The 22126-nt window shown below is 33.0% G+C and overlaps 1 protein-coding gene across 5 annotated transcripts in view; it reads left to right on the top strand.

The window, feature by feature from the left end:
* The window catches only part of LOC127724637 (uncharacterized), a 640225-nt gene that overhangs the window by 240723 nt on the left and 377376 nt on the right, over positions 1-22126 (top strand). For all 5 annotated transcript variants that reach the window (XR_007992624.1, XM_052231644.1, XM_052231645.1 and 2 more), the window contains exon 16: positions 19750-19789. Coding sequence is in view for 4 of the 5 variants with exons in the window: in XM_052231644.1 (XP_052087604.1) it covers positions 19750-19789 (40 nt within the window). In the remaining variant the exon portion in view is untranslated. The remainder of the gene's footprint in view (positions 1-19749; positions 19790-22126) is intronic.

Consider the following 22126-nt stretch of genomic DNA (forward strand, 5'->3'; position numbering starts at 1 on the left):
AACTTATTTCAATGTTTGATTGAGGTTAAGTTTTAATGATTAAGTCAGTTTGACTCTTACTACTGGTATAATAGCCGGATATTACTAAAAAGTCTATAATTGATATTAAGAGTGAATGTAAGGCATACATATATATCTGACATATTGCTGGTTCCTCAAGTCTCCCAAACAAAGTTTGGAGACTTATTGTTTTTGCTCAGTTCTTTTTGTCCCCCGCATATAAATGTGTTGCAGGGACATGGAAATACCGGATGTCCGTCTGTGAGTCCGTCCGTCCGGTCTTGTTAGTGCTCTCACGTGAACAATTCTTGCCAGATTTTTATGAAACTTATATCATAGGTTTATATCAGCAATGTCTTGGACGAGTTTAAAAATCAGTGCTGATCAATTATTTTTAAAAGAGTTATGCCCCTTGGGACACATTAATTTTATGGAAAATTGCATTGTTAGCGCTCTCATGTGTACAATTCTGGCCAGAATTTTATGAAACTTAAATTATAGGTTTATATTAGCAATGTCTTGGATGAGTACGAAAATCAGTGCCCATCAATTATTTTTAAAAGAGTTATGCCCCTTAGAAACATTGATTTTATGGAAAATTGCATCGTTGCAGCGCTCTCACATGTTCATTTCTTGCCAGATTTTTATGAAACTTATATCAAAGGTTTATATTTATGTCCCTTGGAAACATAAATTATATAGAGAATTGCATTGTTAGCTCTCATATGTTCAATTCTTGTCAGAATTTTAAAAGTTATGTCCCTTGGAAACATAATTTATATGGAGACTTGCATTGTTAGCGCTCTCATATGTAAAATTCTTGCCAGATTTTTATGAAATTTATATTATAGGTTTTATCATCAATGTACTTGAAGAGTCCCAAAAAGCAGTGCCTATCAATTATTTTTAAAAGAGTTATGCCCCTTGAAGATATTGATTTTATGGAAAATTGCAATAGTATTGCTCTCATGTGTTCAATTCTTGCCAGAATTTTATGAAACTTATATCATAGGTTTATATCAGCAATGTCTTTGACACTTTCGAAAATAAGTTCTGATCAAATATTTTGAACGAGTTATGCCCCTTGGAAATATAAGTTATAATGGAAATCATTATTTGCTCTGAAGCTTTCATTTCTCTTAAGAATTATAAACAAAAAGTTTTAAACAACAAAAAATAAAAGGTGATTTTTTTAGTTATTGCCCTTGTACCTTTGATAGATACAACATTTGAAACGCGGGGGACTGAGTTGGGGTGACATATTGTTATTCTATGTTTCTTTTTAGTCCCCTACCGACGAAGTTGAAGGGGACTATAGGTCTGTCTGTCTGTCTGTCTCTCTGTCTGTCTGTCTGTCTGTCTGTCTGTCAGTCAGTCCGTCCGGCAAATCAGTTTTCCACACTTTTTTTGTTCATGCTTGAAGATATTGATTTAAAATATGGTATATACTTTTATCATGACAATTTACAGATCAAGATTAAATTATGTTCTGGTCTGATGATTTTGTGCAGAGTTATGGTCCTTGGACTTGGACTTAGAAAATTCACTCAAATAATCAGTTTTCGGCACTTCTTTTTGTCATGCTTGAAGATATTGATTTAATAATTGGTATATAGTTTTATCATGACAAGTTACAGATCAAGTTCGAATTTTGTTCCGTTCTGATGATTTTGTGCAGAGTTATGGTCCTAGAAAATTCACTCAAATAATCAGTTTTCCACACTTTTTTTCGTCATGCTTGAAGATATTGACTTGATATTTGTTATATAGTTTACACCATGCAAAGTTATAGATCAAGTTAGCATTTTGTTCCAGTACAATGAATTCTTAACAGTTAGGGGACTATGTATTGCCATGCAATACTCTCAGAATGCTTGTTTTCTTCTTTTTTTTTTTCTTCCTCTTTTTTTGTCCAATTTATATCTCGGAATTGTGTGAACCAATTTTAATGCAACTATACAATAATGTTAATCAGCATGTGCAGATGATCATGTGTAATCGGGGTATGGCATTTTCAAGATGGCTACCATTGCCATTGAAACAGCAAAAATTTCAAAAATTTCAAAATGCTCCAGACTTAATGAAACTTTACAACAATGTTGATTGACATATATAGATGCGCTGTTTGACTTTGGAATTTTCAAAATAGCTGCCTTCACCCTGGCAATTGGGGGACGAGGGTGCAATCCGTTATTGCTAGCAATTACAAAACTAGTTATTCTTCCTCTCCTGCTGCCATTTAGCTCACAGGGCCAAGTTAGCTTTTCTCATCAATTGGCGTCTGTCGTAGTCGTCGTCAGTTAACTTTTACAAAAATCTTCAAAAAACTATTGGACTAAATTTAACCAAACTTGGCCACAATCATCATTAGGGTATTTAGTTTAAAAAGTATGTCTGATGACCCCGCTTGCCAACCAAGATGGCTGACATGGCTAAAAATAGAACATAAGGGTAAAATGCAAGATTTGTCTATTATTTTGAAAACTGTTATTAATAGAGAAAATCCGACTGAGGCAAAAATTTCAGAATGTTGAGCTCTACCAATTGTTCCTTGATGTCAAAACTGTCAGGCGATTTCTTATAGGAGTTATTGCCCTTAAATTACAAATTTTACCATTTGTTTCATTTTTGCCCTTTATCTTGAAAACTATAACAGATAGAGAGAATCTTTAAGTCGCATAAATGATCAGCAAGACAAGATCTACGTATAAGTTTGCATTGTCAAATTGTCAGTCGACTCCTAATTAGAGTTATTGCCCTTTGATGACAATTTTTACCAATTTTTTGCGTTTTTGCTTTATATCTTAAAAAATGTAAAAGATAGATAGAAACTTAAATAAGCAAAAATGATCAGCAAGACAAGATCTACAATTAAGACTATATGGGGGAAATCATCTAACAACTCCTTTATATTGGAGTTATTGTTCTTTAATGACAATTTTTACCATTTTTTTTGCGTTTTGCCTTATATGATAAAAATATTATAATAGATAGATAGACACTTTCGATCACAAAAATGATCAGCAAGGCAAGATCTACTAACAAGTCAAATGTTGTTGATATAGTTAGTAGACTGTCCCTCTTTATAAGAGAGATTGCCCTTGAATGAGGCTTTTTTATTTTACCCTCTTTTGTGTTTTGAGCAAAAGCTAAAGAAGATAGAGAGAAACTAAACAGACTAAATGATCAGCAATACAAGATCAACAAAACAAAGATTTTTGTTTTGAATTCTACTCTCGTCTACAATGTTGGAGAGAGTCCTTTGTTGAATATGCACATAGACCAATGTGAGCAACACAGGCTATTTAGAGTCTCTAGTTTTTTGTGGGGGTTCATAAATACCCTGCCACGTCTGGTCTGTGTTTTTATGCTCCTGCCAAAGAGCGGGGGGGTCATTGAGTGTTACTTTGTCCGTCTGTACGTCCATATATACATCCGTCCCGAAATTGGTTTCCTTCTCTAACTCTAGTTTTCCTCCACCAAATATTATGAAACTTTTACACATGCAATGTTTATTACCACAAAACACAGATCAAGTTTGAATTTGGGTGGCGTCACTTTTAACGTTCTAGAGTTATGCCCCTTTACAAATAGAAAAATAACTGAATTTTTCGTTTCCATTCTTTAACTTAAGTTTGCCTCAACCAAATGTTATGAAACTTATACACAATGCTTATCGCCACAAAACTCAGATCAAGTTCGAATTTTGGTGGCGTCACTTTTTACCGTTCTTGAGTTATGCCACTTTATAACATTATATGCAAGGGGGGGCATTATCTGTGTCCCATGGACACATTCTCCATTATTGTTACTTGTTTTTCTGCTTTGTATCGATCTGTTGAGCCCTTTTTGAACTGATTTTTATAGTTTGTTCATATGTTGTGCTGTTTCACCACTGTCCCAGATTAGGGGAAGGGTTGGGTGCCCGCAAACATGTTTAACCCCGCCACATTCTGTATGTGCTTGTTCAAAGCAGGAGCCTGTAATTTAGTGGTTGTCGTTTTTTGCTGTATATCATATTTGATTTTCATTCATTGTTTTGTACATAAATCAGGCCGTTAGTTTTCTTGTTTGAATTGTTTTACATTTGTCATTTTGGTGCCTGTTACAGCTGACTGTGGTATGGATTTTGCTGATTGTTGAAGGCTTTACGGTGACCTATAGTTGTTAACATCTTAACTTCTTTGTCATTTGGTCTCTGGTGGAGAGTTGTCTCATTGGCAATCATACCACACATCTTATTTTTATAACAATAAAGGAAAAGCAGTTGAAAATTAGCCAAAACTTTTCATTTATCCTGCAAGAGTTGTTATTTCAGTTAAAATCCATAACTTGATATCAACCTGAGACATCAAGACCTACTGAATTAAATGTTTTAAATAAATCAATAAATATATATAATACCAAACTCGGTGCGTATATATAACAGGTTTCTATAAAGAAGTCAATAAGTTGCCTCTGCCTATTTTCTGAAGTCTATTTTAATGTTGAAAATTCGAAAAACTATAACTAAATCAAATACCAAAAGACATTTGAAAACCAAGACCATGAGGAAAAAACATATATCTTATGATCACAAAAAAATTATTTCATGACCCAAATGATGAACAAATCTAAATGTTGTTTCTATATTAGTACAACTAAAAGATAACCCTTTCCTCTATAGTAAATTTTGGCTGCCTATTAGGACAAAATTTGCGAATTGTTCCTATGTTTGTTAATTTTCCAAATGGTCTTGTTCATTGGAATGAGTATACATATAGGTGCATACAATCGAGCAATTTAGTCTCCCGGGTCCTTTGATCAATAGTTTTGATCATCATTATTCCTCCATAATCAGATACGTCCTTTAGCAGGTCGGGACCACTAGATTTTTGACGTCAGAAATATGTTCCGTTCTGATGATTTTGTGCAGATTTATGGTCCTAGAAAATTCACTCAAATAATCAGTTTTCCACACTTTTTTTCGTCATGCTTGAAGATATTGACTTGATATTTGTTATATAGTTTACACCATGCAAAGTTATAGATCAAGTTAGCATTTTGTTCCAGTACAATGAATTCTTAACAGTTAGGGGACTATGTTTTGCCATGCAATACTCTCAGAATGCTTGTTTTCTTCTTTTTTTTTTCTTCCTCTTTTTTTGTCCAATTTATATCTCGGAATTGTGTGAACCAATTTTAATGGAACTATACAATAATGTTAATCAGCATGTGCAGATGATCATGTGCAATCAGGGTATGGCATTTTCAAGATGGCTACCATTGCCATTGAAACAGCAAAAATTTCAAAAATTTCAAAATGCTCCAGACTTAATGAAACTTTACAACAATGTTGATTGACATATATAGATGCGCTGTTTGACTTTGGAATTTTCAAAATAGCTGCCTTCACCCTGGCAATTGGGGGATGAGGGTGCAATCCGTTATTGCTAGCAATTACAAGACTAGTTATTTTTCCTCTCCTGCTGCCATTTAGCTCACAGGGCCAAGTTAGCTTTTCTCATCAATTGGCGTCTGTCGTAGTCGTCGTCAGTTAACTTTTAAAATTTTTTGAATTTTGGTGGCGTCACTTTTACCGTTCTAGAGTTATGCCCCTTTATAAATGGAAAAATTACTGAATTTTTCGTTTCCGTTCTCTAATTTTAGTTTGCCTCAACCAAATGTTATGAAACTTATACACAATGCTTAATACCGCAAAACACAGATCAAGATTGAATTTTTGTGGATTCACTTTAACCGTTCTAGAGTTGTATATGCCCCTTTATATATGGAAAATTTTGAAAATTTATATTTTCTTCTAAATATCAAGTAATTTTTATACGACCGCAAAAATTTTGCGGTCATATTGGTATGACGTTGGTGTCTTCGTTGTCCTCGTCATCGTCCGAAGACACATTAGTTTTCGCACTATAACTTTAGTGTAAGTGAATGGATCTCTATGAAATTTTACCATAAGGTTCAATACAACAAAAGGAAGGTTGGGATTGATTTTGGGGGTTATGGTACTAACAGTTAAGGAATTAGGGGCCAAAAATAAGCATTTTTGTAACTTCCAGACAATAACTTGTGTGTAAGTGTATGGATCTCTCTGACATTGTACCACAAGGTTCCATATCACAAAGGGAAGGCTGGAATTGATTTTGGGGGTAATTGCCTCAAAATTTTAGGAATTAGGGGCAAAAAAAGGGGCAAAAAACAAGCATTTTTCTAGTTTAATGACAATAACTTGTGTGTAAGTGTTTGGATATTTCTGAAATTGTACTACAAGGTTTCATATCACAAAGGGAAATCTGGAATTGAGTTTGGGGGTAATTGCCCAAAACGTTTAGGAATTGGGGGCCAAAAAGGGGCCAAAAATAAGCATTTTTCTAGTTTCCAGACAATAACTTGTGTTCAATTGTATGGATCTCTCTGAAATTGTACTGCAAGGTACCGTACCACAAAGGGAAGGCTGGGATTGATGATGGGGGTAATTGCCTCAATATTTTAGGAATTAGGGGCCAAAAAGGGGCAAAAAACAAGCATTTTTCTAGTTTCAGGACAATAACTTGTGTGTAAGTGTATGGATCTTTCTGAAATTGTACTACAAGGTTCTATATCACAAAGGGAAAGCTGGGTTTGAGTTTTGGGTAATTGCCTGAAACGTTTAGGAATTTGGAGCCAAAAAGGGGCCAAAAAACACATTTTTCTAGTTTCCAGACAATAACTTGTGTTCAAGTGTATGGATCTATCTGAAATTGTACTGCAAGGTACCATACCACAAAGGGAAGGCTGGTATTTAGTTTAAGGGTGATGAATAATAAGGGGGTTCAAAAAATTTTGGGGGGGGGATTTTTTTTTTTCTTTTTTTTCTTTTTTTCATTTTTTTTTTCTTTTAAAATTTTCCATTTTAAGTTGGTTATTTCTGATTTATATTCAAAAGCAAATAAAAATGATATGGTAGGAGATAAACACCAAACAGGATGTGTAAATTATTATATAATAAGTATTGTGCAATAGCAAGAAATTTTCAATTGCACAGTATTGCACAATAGCAAGAAATCTTCAATTGCACAGTATTGCGCAATAGCAAGAAATCTTCAATTGCACAGTATTGTGCAATAGCAAGAATTATCCAATACCACAATATTGCGCAATAGCAAGAAATTGTCAATTGTACAGTATTGCGCAATAGCAAAAAATATTCAATTGCACAGTATTGTGCAAAAGAAGATACTTCGTATAAATTGCTTATTTCTTGACCAATTTCAATGGGGTTTTATTCTTGAATTCTTGGGGTTCTTTAATATGCTGAATCTAACCGTGTATTGAGTTTTTGGATTTTGGGCCCCGTTTTTAAATTGGTCCACATTGAGGTCCAAAGGGTCCAAAATTAAACTTTTGTTTGATTTCATCAAAAATTGAATTATTGGGGTTCTTTGATATGCCGAATCTAACCGTGTATTTATATTCTTAATTTTTGTTTCTGTTTTCAAATTGGTCTACATTAAGGTCCAAAGGGTCCAAAATTAAACTTAGTTTGATTTTAACAAAAATTGGTTTCTTAGGGTTCTTTGATATGCTGAATCTAAACATGTATTTAGATTTTTGATTATGGGCCGAGTTTTCAAGTTGGTCCAAATCGGGGTCCAAAATTAAACTTTGTTTGATTTCAACAAAAATTGAATATATGGGGTTCTTTGATATGCTGAATCTAACCATGTATTTAGATTTTTGATTTTTGGGCCCCGTTATCAACTTTGTCCACATTGAGGTCAAAAGGGTCCAAAATTAAACTTTGTTTGATTTCATCAAAAATTGAATTCTTGGGGTTCTTTGATATGCTGAATCTAACCATGTATTTAGATTTTGGATATTGGACCATAATAGGTGAATGTCCAATTTAAAATTTTTAAGTTCTTAGACCACATTCATTCTATGTCAGAAACCTATGCTGTGTCAAATATTTAATCAATCCAAATTCAGAGCTGTATCAAGCTTGAATGTTGTGTCCATATATATATAGTTGGCCCAACTGTTCAGGGTTTCGACCTCTGCAGTCGTATCAAGCTGCGCCCTGCGGAGCATTTTATTAAAATTGGAGTAATCTTCCTTTGTCCATGATTATAGTTGAATCAACTACAATCAATGCTTTATACAATGCAATGTTTAATTTTGACTTCCACTGATAAAACACAGATGAAGTTGAATTTGGGTAGTTTCACTTTAACCATTATTTAGTTATGCCCCTTTATAAATCGAAAGATTGCAAAATTTTTAGTTTCCATTCTGTAACTTAAGTTTGCCCCAACCAAACATTATGAAACCTATACACAATATTCATTACCACAAAACTAAGATCAAGTTCAAATTTTTTGTTTCCGTTTTCTAACTTTAGTTTGCCTCAACCAAATGTTATGAAACTTATACACAATGCTTATTACTACATAATACAGATTAAGTAGGAAATTTGGTGGCGACACTTCTACTATTCTTGAGTTATGTCCCTTTATAAACATAAAAATTGCTGAATTTTTCGTTTCCGTTCTCTAACTTTTAGTTTGTCTCAACCAAATGTTATAAAACTTATACACAACCGTTCTAGAGTTATGCATGTTTACAAATAGAAAAATTGCTGAATTTTTAGTTTCTGTTTTCTACTTAAGTTAGGCTCAACCAAATGTTATGAGACTTACACATAATGCTTATTACCACAAAACTCTGATCAAGTTCAAATTTGGGTAGCGTCACTTTTACCATTCTTCAGTTTTGTCCCTTTATAACTATATGATATGCAAGCAGGGGCATCATCTGTGTCCACATGTGTCCACTATCCACATTTATTTAGTACTTTTTTTCTTTTTTTTTTTTTTTGTCTGCCGTTCCCTTTTTTCATACCAAATAACTCTGAACAACAACTCAAACTTTAATTGGAACTTTAACTCGTTAAACAAACGACATATGGAAATCAGTTTAAAAATAGAACAATTTTTTCGACAAAGGATAACGTGGTTTTACCTCATCAAGTAATGTGATAACCACATCAAAGAATGACAGGACCATATCAAATACTTGAACGGACACATCATGTAGTGTAAAATATCAAATCTTGAAACATCATTATGTAATGTTAAAGCCATATAAAGAATTGGCCAATCATCATTATGAAATAACAAAACCACATCATGTAATGAAACAACTACATAACGGTTAGCCAAATACACATAAAGTAATGTTAAAACCACATTGCATAATGATACAACCACATCAAATAATGGTGAAACCACATCGAATAATGACAAAACCATATTAAGTAATGACAAAACTATACCAAGTCAATACGAAACCATATCATGTAATATGGAAATATCATTAAGTATGTAATGATTATTCCATATTGAGTTATATCAAAACATTATTACGTAATGTCAAAATCATATTATGTAAAGACAAAATATCATCAAGTGATAATAAAACAACATAACGTACTATCAGAGTGCCACATATGACAGCTTTGGCGTGCCATAGGTGTCATATGTTTGCTGTCTCGTGAATGAATGTCTGAAATCTTTGTTTATTTAGGGGCTAGTTTTCAAGTATTTCAAACACTTTTTTCTTAGGCCATAAACAATTATTCGTTAATCTGAGCATAGAACTAATACAGTCTGCGAATGTAATCACATATGAAGAAAAAGAAATGACACGAGATATTTTCAGACATTCTATGAAAAAAGGCTTTATTTATCAGTAAAATACATGTGTTCTGTATTATTTTTAATACGTAGTAGTCCATCATGCATTGCAATTTATTCGCTGGATTGGTCAATATTGAAGTAAAACTAATTGAGTATTATATTAACAAACAATTATATTGGCGGGAACATTAGTATGCTAAATTATACATTCCCTTATAAGGTAGTGTACCCGACCTGTTTAATGCTAATATATTTTGCAGCAAGTGATGCGATGTAGACATCTGCATTAGGATTTTACTCCCATTTGATCAGACTTTGTAACTATTAAAGTCAATTTTCAGACTTCAAAATTAAAAAAAAAAGGTACAAGTGTTTTTTTTGCTGTCGATTTTTCCTACAGTTTTCAACCAAGACCTTATTATGCATATACTATAACAGAATGCTTTGAAGATATTTCTCATTTTTCCAGACTTGGACACTTTGTCATATTCTGTGTGTAATCAACGCTATCTTCTTGTAATTTTCAAAACCTTTCAGATCTTTGATACTAGCAGAATTAAGTTATCTTGCTGTTTTCCCATGCATGTTACCATTGTAACCCTGATTTCCAATGCATGTAACCATTATTGCCCTTATTCCCCATACATGTATCCATTGTAAGCTGGATTTCCACGTAACCAGTTTTATAGTTCTCATTAGATATGTCCGATCTTAATATCAGGAAGTTTGGAAAATTAATACAGGTGCATGTATGTGATCAACGTAACTAATTTTAACCATTGCGTCAATGGAGGTTACAAAACAAGATAGCTTAATTATGGTGCTCATTTTGTGCCATATCTACATTATAGACCATTCCTAATTGTTAACAAATACATGTACCGACATGTTGTAAGGTCAGGTTACATGGGGAGACTTTCTCTGAATTCAGTTCACAAAGTTGTCAATCTTATTGTCATGGCCAAAAATTTAACTTTAATGTTATTTGACCTGATTTTTTATTGTCATTCGGTATTAAATAAGATACCTGCAGACATCCCTCATGACTGTGAGACCTTCTTCAAAAAGTTTTTTTTTATTTTGGTGAAGATTGGATGGCAATTACCTCAGTGCCTACTGTGGCACATAGGTTTCCATTGATTCCTAAGTGAAATCATATTTTTATTATCCCCTCTGAAATCAGATGGCTAATATTAAGGGAGCAACCATTTAACTTATAGGGGGGGAGGTTATGGTTTTTTGTCTGAGTCAGAAAATAATTTTTTTTAGTTTTTTCGACGCTATCAATCAAATTATTTTTTTCAAAATTTAACACTTTAAGGTATGGGGGAAATCTGGATTCAGAATATTTCTTTTGTTATTAGCTTGATCACAATATTTTTTTCCATCAAATTGGGGATCAGAATGTTTTTTATAGGAAAAAACCATAACCCCCCCCCCCTCCCCTTGAAGTTAAATGGTCATTCCCTAAGCAAAAATTATACCCATACAAGTAAGACTAAGTGGTGTACTGCATAATGGCTTTGTCCCTCAGCCACAAAACTTGTGTAGACAACTCCTTCTTTAATTTTTTTGATGGATTTTGTTCATGTTTTACATGAATTGCCACCAAATGAACATGGGGCTACAGCTGCAAGCATCTGTACTTGGCTATTTCAATACAAAATTTTGAGTCAATCTCTAAAAAAATTAAGGAAGCTACCATTCGATTTTTATGGGGGGGCTAGGATGAAATTTGAAAAAAAATAGGCAGGGCAGGAGTTTTGAGTAAAAAAAAAAAAAGGCAGGATAACAATTTATGTAAAAAAAAGTCAGGATAAACTAAAAAAAAAAGGCAGGACCAAATATAGTGAAAAATAAAAAGGCAGGACAGAGATTACAACTAAAAGAAATGCAGGACAAAATTTTTCAAAATTATTGGGTTGTATAAGTCCCCAGGAGTGAGTTGCCTGATGTTGTAAATAGAGTTACATGTTTATATGTTCTTGAATAAATAAAAGTTTAGACCTTAATTTTTGTATATATCAGAATACTTCTCGTCGTACTTTATTACTTGGTAGTTTATTACAAACTCCAGACAGGTGTTAATTAGGAATTGAGGCTTGGGTCTATTTATGCATATGAGACCTGAACTCAGAGCAAGAATTATTATTTCTGTGTTTAAAGAGTGATATGGGGTAAATGAAAGAGACATAGCTTTTTAGTTCATTGGTTCACTGTTGAAATTCTAGGAGGGTCAGCACCTTGCAAATTGTGGTCTAGGGAAGGACAGTATGCGTCTAGTTCATGCTTCTGTTTTTTCAAGCTCTATAATTGGTCTAGAAAAAGTGAAGTCATAAAATTGAAATTATGTATTGTAATTATACCCCACGCAACGAGTTGCGGAGGGTATAATGTTTTTGACCCGTCCGTCCGTCTGTCTGTCCGTCCGTCCGTCAGTCCGTCAGTCCTGTTTCTTGTCATCGCAACTCCTCTCAAACCACACAACAGAATTTCACGAAACCTTTTTAGATAATAAGGACATACTATGTAGTTGTGCAAATCGACAGGAAATTACGATTCAATTCTTTTCTAGGAGTTGCGCCCCTTTGAACTTATTTACTTTAATGTACTACTGCAACAGTTTGTCATCGCAACTTCTCTCAAACCACACAACAGAATTTCATGAAACCTTTTCAGATAATAAGCACATACTATGTAGATGTGCATATCGACAGGAAATTACGATTCAATTTTTTTTCCATGAGTTACGCCCCTTTGAACTTATTTGCCCAATATACTACTGCAACCTTTTGTCATCTCAACTCCTCTCAAACCACACAACAGAATTTCATGAAACTGTGTAGATAATAAGGACATACTACGTAGATGTGCATATGGACAGGAAATTACGATTCAATTTTTTTTCCAGGAGTTACGCTCCTTTGAACTTATTTGCCCAATATACTACTGCAACCTTTTGTCATCGCAACATATCTCAAACCACACAACAGAATTGTGTAGATAATAAGGACATACTATGTAGATGTGCATATTGACAGGAAATTATGATTCAATTTTTATACGACCGCAAAAGTTTTGCGGTCGTATATTGGTATGACGTTGGCGTCGTCGTTGTCGTTGTCCTCCTTGTCGTCGTCGTCGTCCGAAGACACATTAGTTTTCGCACTATAACTTTAGTTTAAGTGCATGGATCTATATGAAATTTTACCATAAGGTTCAATACCACAAAAGGAATGTTGGGATTGATTTTGGGGGTTATGGTACCAACAGTTAAGGAATTAGGGGCCAAAAAGGGGCCAAAAACAAGCATTTTTCTAGTTTCAGGACAATTACTTGTGTGTTAGTGTATGGATCTTTCTGAAATTGTACTACAAGGTTCCATATCACAAATGGAAAGCTGGAATTGCGTTTGGGGGTAATTGCCCTAAACGTTTATTATTTGGGGCCAAAAAGGGGCCAAAAAACACATTTTTCTAGTTTCCAGACAATAACTTGTGTTCAAGTGTATGGATCTCTCTGAAATTGTACTGCAAGGTACCATACCACAAAGAGAAGGCTGGGATTGAGTTTGGGGGTGATGAATCATAAGGGGGTTCAAAAAATTGGGGGGGGATTTTTTTTTCCTTTTAAAATTTTCCATTTTAAGTTGGTTATTTCTGATTTATGTTTAAAAGCAAATAATAATGATATGGTAGGAAATACACACCAAACAGGATATATAAATTATTATATAATAAGTATTGTGCACTAGCAAGAAATTTTCAATTGCACAGTATTGCACAATAGCAAGAAATCTTTAATTGCACAGTATTGCGCAATAGCAAGAAATCTTCAATTGCACAGTATTGCGCAATAGCAAGAAATATCAAATAGCACAATATTGCACAATAGCAAGAAATTGTCAATTGTACAGTATTGCGCAATAGCGAGAAATATTCAATTGCACAGTATTGTGCAAAAGAAGATACTTCGTATAAATTGCTTATTTCTTGACCAATTTCAATGGGGTTTTATTCTTGAATTCTTGGGGTTCTTAAATATGCTGAATCTAACCGAGTATTAAGTTTTTAAATTGGTCCACATTGAGGTCCAAAGGGTCCAAAATTAAACTTTGTTTGATTTCATCAAAAATTGAATTATTGGGGTTCTTTGATATGCCGAATCTAAGCGTGTATTTAGATTCTTAATTTTTGGTTCCGTTTTCAAATTGGTCTACATTAAGGTCCAAAGGGTCAAAATTTAAACTTAGTTTGATTTTAACAAAAATTGAATTCTTAGGGTTCTTTGATATGCTGAATCTAAACATGTATTTAGATTTTTGATTATGGGCCCAGTTTTCAAGTTGGTCCAAATCGGGGTCCAAAATTAAACTTTGTTTGATTTCAACAAAAATTGAATATATGGGGTTCTTTGATATGCTGAATCTAACCATGTATTTAGATTTTTGATTTTTGGGCCCCGTTATCAACTTTGTCCACATTGAGGTCAAAAGGGTCCAAAATTAAACTTTGTTTGATTTCATCAAAATTTGAATTCTTGGGGTTCTTTGATATGCTGAATCTAACCATGTATTTAGATTTTGGATATTGGACCATAATAGGTGAATGTCCAATTTAAAATGTTTAAGTTCTTAGACCACATTCATTCTGTGTCGGAAACCTATGCTGTGTCAAATATTTAATCACAATCCAAATTCAGAGCTGTATCAAGCTTGAATGTAATGTGTCCATTTTTGCCCCAACTGTTCAGGGTTCGACCTCTGCGGTCGTATCAAGCTGCACCCTGCGGAGCATTTTATTTTTTCTGATACAATTTATTTTATTTCTCTAATGACAATGTGGGGACGTGGGGTATGTGAGCGCGCTCACTAAGGTTCTTTCATTGGAGTTTATAACGAACTTTGTCAGCTCACTTCAACTCAGCTGTAGTTTATATTTCTTTGCACATGGTCAATGATGTCACAATGGGGGACTTATACAACTGCACAGTAAAAGCTAATGTAGTTGTAAAAACAGTCACTGCAATAAGAAAAATTGCATAATTTTCTTCTTTCGAGTGAAATGGATTACAAGTGAATTAATTGCATTCCTGTCCCAAACATTGCTTATTTTATTGAAAAAACTGGTAAATTAGTACCCTGGTACAGACATAAACATATGAATATTTAATTGATTGTTGGTTTTTAACACCACTATCAGCACTATTGCCTATAAAGTAGCTGCCAGTTTATTGCCTATAAAGTGGCTGCCAGTTTATATTGATGAAGTTGCAGTATCCAGAGAGAATCACAACCTATAAAAATTGCAAGATTGAAGTTGAACACACCATGCAGCATCACTTTAGAAACATTAGTTGTAGAAATGTGCATACGGTCAGAAAATTATGGCTTATGTTATCACTACATGTTTTTTTGGAATTTAATATCACATGAGAAGACCTCCAATCTACCATTATCCTGCCCATTACAAAACAGGGTTGCACAGGAAACAATAAATATTTTTTGACTATATTCATGTTCATTACAGTAGCAAATGGCACATGCTTTGCCATTTCCAATCTTGCCCTAATTGACTCATCATTTCTTGTTAGCTGCTTTTTTTCTTTATAGAGTTCTTCTTTGAACTGCTTCCTGCATTTGTTTTCTGTCCTTTGCTGATTGATTTTGATTTTGTTTTTGTAACTTGGCCCTCATTTCTAACAACACCAATCTTTTGTTTCAGGGACTCCCTACTTGCTATTAAAATATATAAACAAAAAATCTACTTCAAGTGTGCAAACATTTATAACCATAAACAATGCAACTGATTCAAAACTTTATATATACTGGCCATATAAAAATAAGAAGATGTGGTATGATTGCCAATGAGACAACTCTCCAAGAGAGACCAAATTACATAGAACTTAGCTATAGGTCACTGTATAGCCTTCAACAATGAGCAAAATCCATACTGTATAGTAAGCTATAAAAGGCCCCAAAATGACAAATGTAAAACTATTTTATACGAGAAAACTAACTGCCTGATTTATGTACAGAACAATAAATGAAAAACAAATATGATATATAGCAACAAACGACAACCACCGAATTACAGGCTCCTCTGGCTTGGGACAGGCACATACAGAACATGAATTAAGATTGATCTTTTTGTAAGCTGAAATTAAGCCAATAAAAAATCATTTAAATTTCTGAATTTATCCTTAATAGTAAAGAAAGACAATATCAAGACATGAAAATGTCTATAAGTCAATATTAAGACAACTCTAAGCCATTTTAAGACATTTTAAGACAGAAATCAGAAAGAAAAGTTCATGAGGGTTGGTACCTTTGCGCTCTCAAGTGTACAGTTCTTGCCAGATTTTTATGAAACTTATATCATAGGTTTATATTAGCAATGTCTTGGAAGAGTTCGAAAATCAGTGCCGATGAATTATTTTTAAAAGAGTTATGCCCTTGGAAATATTAATTATATGGAAAATTGCCTTATGAGCCCTTTAGTGTGTACAATTCTTGCCAGATTTTTATGAAATTTATATAATAGGTTTATATCATCAAAGTCTTGGACAAATTTGAAAATCAGTGCTGATCAATTATTTTTAAAAGAGTTATGTCCCTTGGAAATATTGTCTATACGGAAAATTGCATTGTCAGTGCTCTCCTGTGTACAATTCTTGCCAGAATTGTATGAAACTTATATCTTAGGTTTATATCAGCAATGTCTTTGACACTTTCGAAAATAAGTTCTGATCAAATATTTTGAACGAGTTATGCTCCTAGGAAATATAAATTATAATGGAGTTAGGCCACTTTGAAAACTTAATTATAACAGAAATCGCATTGCATTTGCTCTGAAACCTTCATTTCTCTAAGATATTTATAAATTGTTTTAAAGAACAAAGAAAACAAGTTGCTTTCTTCAAAAAAAGAAAAGCAATACGTGAACCCTAGACAGCTGACTTGTCACCAAAAACATGTTGCTGATTTTTTTTGGCTTTAGATTTGAAATAATTGACTGAATAGAATAAGGTACATATACTGATGATGTTAAAACATCTTTATTGAAAATTTGTAATTGTGTGTAGATTCTTACACAATTCAATTACAAGCACTGTTGGATTTTAGTTGTAAACAGAAAAGTGTATACAGCTACTATATATGAATTTACATTTTAAGGCTTGACTATTTTATTTATTACTTGGGAATGTACACCAGTTTTTCTTCAAGTTTAATATACATACAAAGTTCTAATCCTATTTAGTTCTTAGTTTCTGCAAACTGAATGTCTAAAGCAAATTGCACAGACTAATCGCAATATAAATTTAAGCACTCAGTTTGCTAAAATAATCTGGATGTATTTATTTCATCTGTCATATCTTCATATTCTATTTCCTTGATGGCTTCAATTATTCTTATAATCATTATTGAAGCTGTCGTCTTTACTCATGGTAGATTCTGTATATAGAGAAATAGAAAGTCCAATTGTGTAACTCTGTGGCATGCAACTAAAAGGCTGTTTTGTATTTTATTTTTGAGAGTAACACACCAGCTCCATTGGGACCTCTTATATACTGACAATTATTTTGGTCTTTTAAAACATCTCAAATTTTAAGGATTTCCTGCAGTTACTTACTTTAATCAATCAAAATATTCTAAAGGAAGAAATTAGTTCTGAAAAAGTTTTATGAATACCTGAATATGCTCTAAAAAAACCAATTAGTATAAAAAAAAAAGATATGTACCTTATGAAGATATATATAAAATTGTATAGATACCAGGATTAAAATGTTGTACACCTGACTTGCATTTCGTCTACAGAAGACTCACCAGTGACACTTGAATAAAAAATATTAAAAAGGCCAAATAAAGTCTGAAGTTGAAGAGCATTGAAGACCCAAAATTTCAAAACAAAGGTTTTGCCAAATACATATAAGGTAATCTATTTATTCCTTGGGAAGAAAATCTTTAGTATTTCGAACATTTCAAAGTTTATTATAGGACAGTCACTCAAAATATGAAAAAGAAAAGAGAAACAGTTAGAGGTCAGAATACCGTAACTTATGATGACCATGATTCAAGGTCGCATATCCAGCTCTTACTGCCATGTCCTGAATTTAGATAAGAAAGGCAAAAATTTACAGTCTGTGAGTGAAATAAATATTTATGTATGCACGTGGTTTTCTTGCACAGCGCAAGCAATAGTAATTGGAAAGCATACACAATGATACCGTCTGGATTAAAATACGCATTTGCGTCATCACGTATATTTATTCTAGGCTCAAATCTAATGCTAGTTGAATTCGGATGTCAGACTACCTACCTCAAGTGGTATGACTCCGGATTCATGGGCATTTAATCCGAAATTTATGTAAACGCAAAAAGATGTCATATAATGAAAATGAACCAAGACGGGTGTATGATAGCTGGTCAACACAATGAATACACAATTTTCAAAATTGCACCATATTGAAAAGATTAAGATGCTATAAGATCAAACTATTAAAAACAAAACAAAAAGAATTGAAATTTAATCAACATACATTCCTGTTAATGAATCATTTCCGAAATTTTTAAAATATAATATCAATAAAAATAAACATCAAGCATTTACTGATGGACATTTTATATATTAAATCAATCTCTTTTTCAAGTCTATATATTTCCATTATATGAATATATTGCTATACAAAATATAAGCAGATACTTATAAAAACGTAGTTATCAAATGATTATTGTAAAATAATTTTATACATTTTTTTGTGAGATGCAAGGATTTAAAATCGTTGTGAAGTTTTTTTTCATTCACTAAAATTTATATTTAACTAACTTGTGTGTACGCATCCCTGATAATTGGTGCTCATAAGCTGCATAAAAATTTTCATAATGTATTCACTGTTCAGACATGACGGACATAATATAACATTATACATTATATTCTATTAATGACGAATTAAGTCTTAGTTTATACTTAATAATGTTAATGAATATTTTCTTGGTCTGTTAGTGTATCTTATTGAAATTAAATATTTTGACAGAAATATAGTTTTGTTTAATTATAATTATGCTTTCCGACCCGGGCTAAGATAAATATTTATAACAGAAATATCGTTTTGTTAATTTTCTTCAAGCTTGCTTTTACATAATGTCACGTGGTAACCGTTTAGAAATAATCAGTTTATTCTGAGACATAATATATTAGTATACTATTCCCAGGTTGATTGTCACAATGCTCAATACACAATGGCACATTGTATTAAATACTACACACACAATGCGCCCAGGGGCAGTCTCAAAGCGTGAATTATATAATTGCGTTATCATTATACTTGATATTCTGATTATTATACCCCCGCTTTAAGAAAGTGGGGGTATACTGTTTTACCTCTGTCTGTCCGTCAGTCCGTCCTTCCGTCCCATGAATATTTTTCATCGCATCTTTCTCAGGAACTACATCATAAGGATTTCTGAAATTTGGTTTCAGGGTTTATATAAGTCAGCTATACCGTGTGATGCGTTTTCAGATTCATCACTCAACAACTTCCTGTTTATGGAACACTTACATATTTTTACACTAGTAAAATTATCCAGTTGCGGCGGTGGTATCATCAGTGAGCAGTAGCTTGCAGTTTCACTTGTTTTGCATTAGTGCAAACACATATGTTCTGCCAAAAGGCAAATAGGTGTTAATATCTAAATGATTTTTTACCGCAATATAGTTTTTATTTTTTTTTAATATTATGATCTACAGATGAACTTCGATTGTTGAACTATACAATGTCACCTGGTAGATCCATAGAGGGACCGTATCAAAGACAGAAACAACTACCTGTATAAATGATCGAAACTTTTCGAGATGTTCCGAGAATCTAGTTTCCGAGGATAAAGAATGGCCCATAGAAGCTTCCAAAACTCCCCAATATATAGGCGTGAACCCCTCAGGGGTTCACACAAAAAAGTGTTCTTCTATTTCAAAATGCTTAGTTCAACTTTCAATAAAGATGTTTACCCAGTTGATCAATTAAGTTTAGTAATAAACTACACAATAACTTTTTAATATTTTGATATTTTTTCCAGAGAGTTAGGAGGGAGAAAACTAAGCATTGAGTCATTTCAGGTAAGCAGTTATAGTTTCAATGCCCAATAGGGGTAATTAGAGTTATTGATAATTTTCATTCTAAGCCAAAAAATTATCATCAGAAATCATATATGTTACACATTTTTATATTTTTGCGGTCGTATAATATGGTATGTCGTTGTCGTCTTTGTTGAAGACATTTGGTTTCCAGACAATAAATTGAGTATAAAGTGTATGGATCTCCATGAAATTGAACCACAAGGTTCAATACCTCAAAAGAATGTTAAGAATGAGATTGCTTTTTGGGAATATGGCCCGAACTGTTTAGGAATTAGGGGCCAAAAAACTAGGATTTTCTGGTTTCCAGACAATAACTTGAGTATAAGTGTATGGATCTCTATGAAATAGTACCACAAGGTTTCATACCAAAAAAGGAAGGTTGGGATTAGTTTTGGGAATTATGGCCCTAACTATTAAGGAAAAAGTGGCCAAAAACAATACTTTTCTAATACTTTGTATAAATTGCTTATTTATTGACCAATTTCAATGTGGTTTAATAGTTTTGAATTTTTGGGGTTCTTTAATATGCTGAATCTAACTGTGGATATAGATTTTGGATTTTGGGCCTTTTTTTTTAAGATGTCAACATTGAGATCCAAAGTTTCCATAATTAAACTTTGTTGGATTTCATAAAAAATTGAATTATTGTGGCCATTTGTTATGCTGACTTGAACCGTGTATTTAGATTTTTGATGTTGGGCCCAGTTTTCAAATTTGTCCTCATTAAGGTCTAAAGGGTCCAAGATTAAACATAGTTTGATTTTGATAAATATTGAGTTCACTGGGTTCTTTGATATGCTGAATCTTAACACGAATTCTCATACGCTCGTCAAAAATTTTGACGGGACGTATTATGGTATACAAATGTCCGGTGTCCGTCCGTCTGTCTGTCCGTCTGTCCGGCGTAAACATGTCGCACCTTAACTTGAGAATGACTTATCCAAATTTCATGAAACTTAACATAGTTGTTTCTTATGATGGTCAAACGATCTGTATACTTTTTGGTGAAAATAAGATTAAAACTTTTTGAGTTACAGGACTTAGTAACTAAAACAGGTGTGTGTTTTTTTACGCCCGTAAAATTTTTGACGGGACGTATTATGGTATACAAATGTCCTGCGTCCGTCCGTCTGTCTGTCTGTCTGTCTGTCTGTCTGTCTGTCTGTCCGTCTGTCTTTCCGGCGTAAACATGTCACACCGTAACTTGAGAATGACTTATCCAAATTTCATGAAACTTAAAATAGTTGTTTCTTATGATAGTCAAACGATCTGTGTACTTTTTGGTGAAAATAAGATTAAAACTTTTTGAGTTACGGGACTTAGTAACTAAAACAGGTGTGTGTTTTCTTTCACGTCGCGCCTTATCTCAAAAACAATTTATGATTATTGCTTAAAACTTTACACACTTCTTAGTTATATTAATCTTAAGATCTGTATACTTTTTGATGATGATTCAAAATTTTATTGTTGAGATATTGAGTATTTTGTTAAAAAAGGGGGAGGGATTTTTCACATATCGTGCATTATCTCAAAAACAGTTTATGATTATTGCTTAAAACTTTACACACTTCTTAGTTATATTAACCTTAAGATCTGTATACTTTTTGGTGATGATTCAAAATTTTATTTTTGAGTTATTGAGTATTTTGTAAAAACAGGGGGAGGGGTTTTTCACATGTCTCGCCGTATCTCAAAAACAATTTATGATTATTGCTTAAAATTTTACACACTTCTTAGTTATATTAATCTAAAGATCTGTATACTTTTTGGTTTTGATTCAAAATTTTATTTTTGAGATATTGATTTTTTTTTTTGTAAGGGGGGGTTTTCACATGTCGCGCTGTATCTAAAAATGATTTATGATTATTGCTTAAAATTTTACACACTTCTTAGTTATATTAATCTAAAGATCTGTATACTTTTTGGTTTTGATTCAAAATTTTATTTTAGAGATATTGAGTTTTTGTAAAAAAAAAGGGGGGTTTTTCGCATGTCACGCTGTATGTCAGAAACTATTTATGCTTATTGCATAAAAATTCACACACAAGACGACGGGCGTATCATGTGCTCATGGCGCAGCTGTTTATTTTTCACATGTCGCGCCGTATCTCAAAAACAATTTATGATTATTGCTTAAAACTTTACACACTTCTTAGTTATATTAATCTTAAGATTTGTATACTTTTTGGTGATGATTCAAAATTTTATTTTAGAGATATTAAGTATTTTGTTAAAAAGGGGGAGGGGTTTTTCACATGTCGCACCGTATCTCAAAAACAGTTTATGATTATTGCTTAAAACTTTACACACTTCTTA

The sequence above is a fragment of the Mytilus californianus genome, unplaced genomic scaffold (genome assembly GCF_021869535.1).
Source record: "Mytilus californianus isolate M0D057914Y unplaced genomic scaffold, xbMytCali1.0.p SCAF_14, whole genome shotgun sequence".
Lineage (NCBI taxonomy): Eukaryota > Metazoa > Mollusca > Bivalvia > Mytilida > Mytilidae > Mytilus > Mytilus californianus.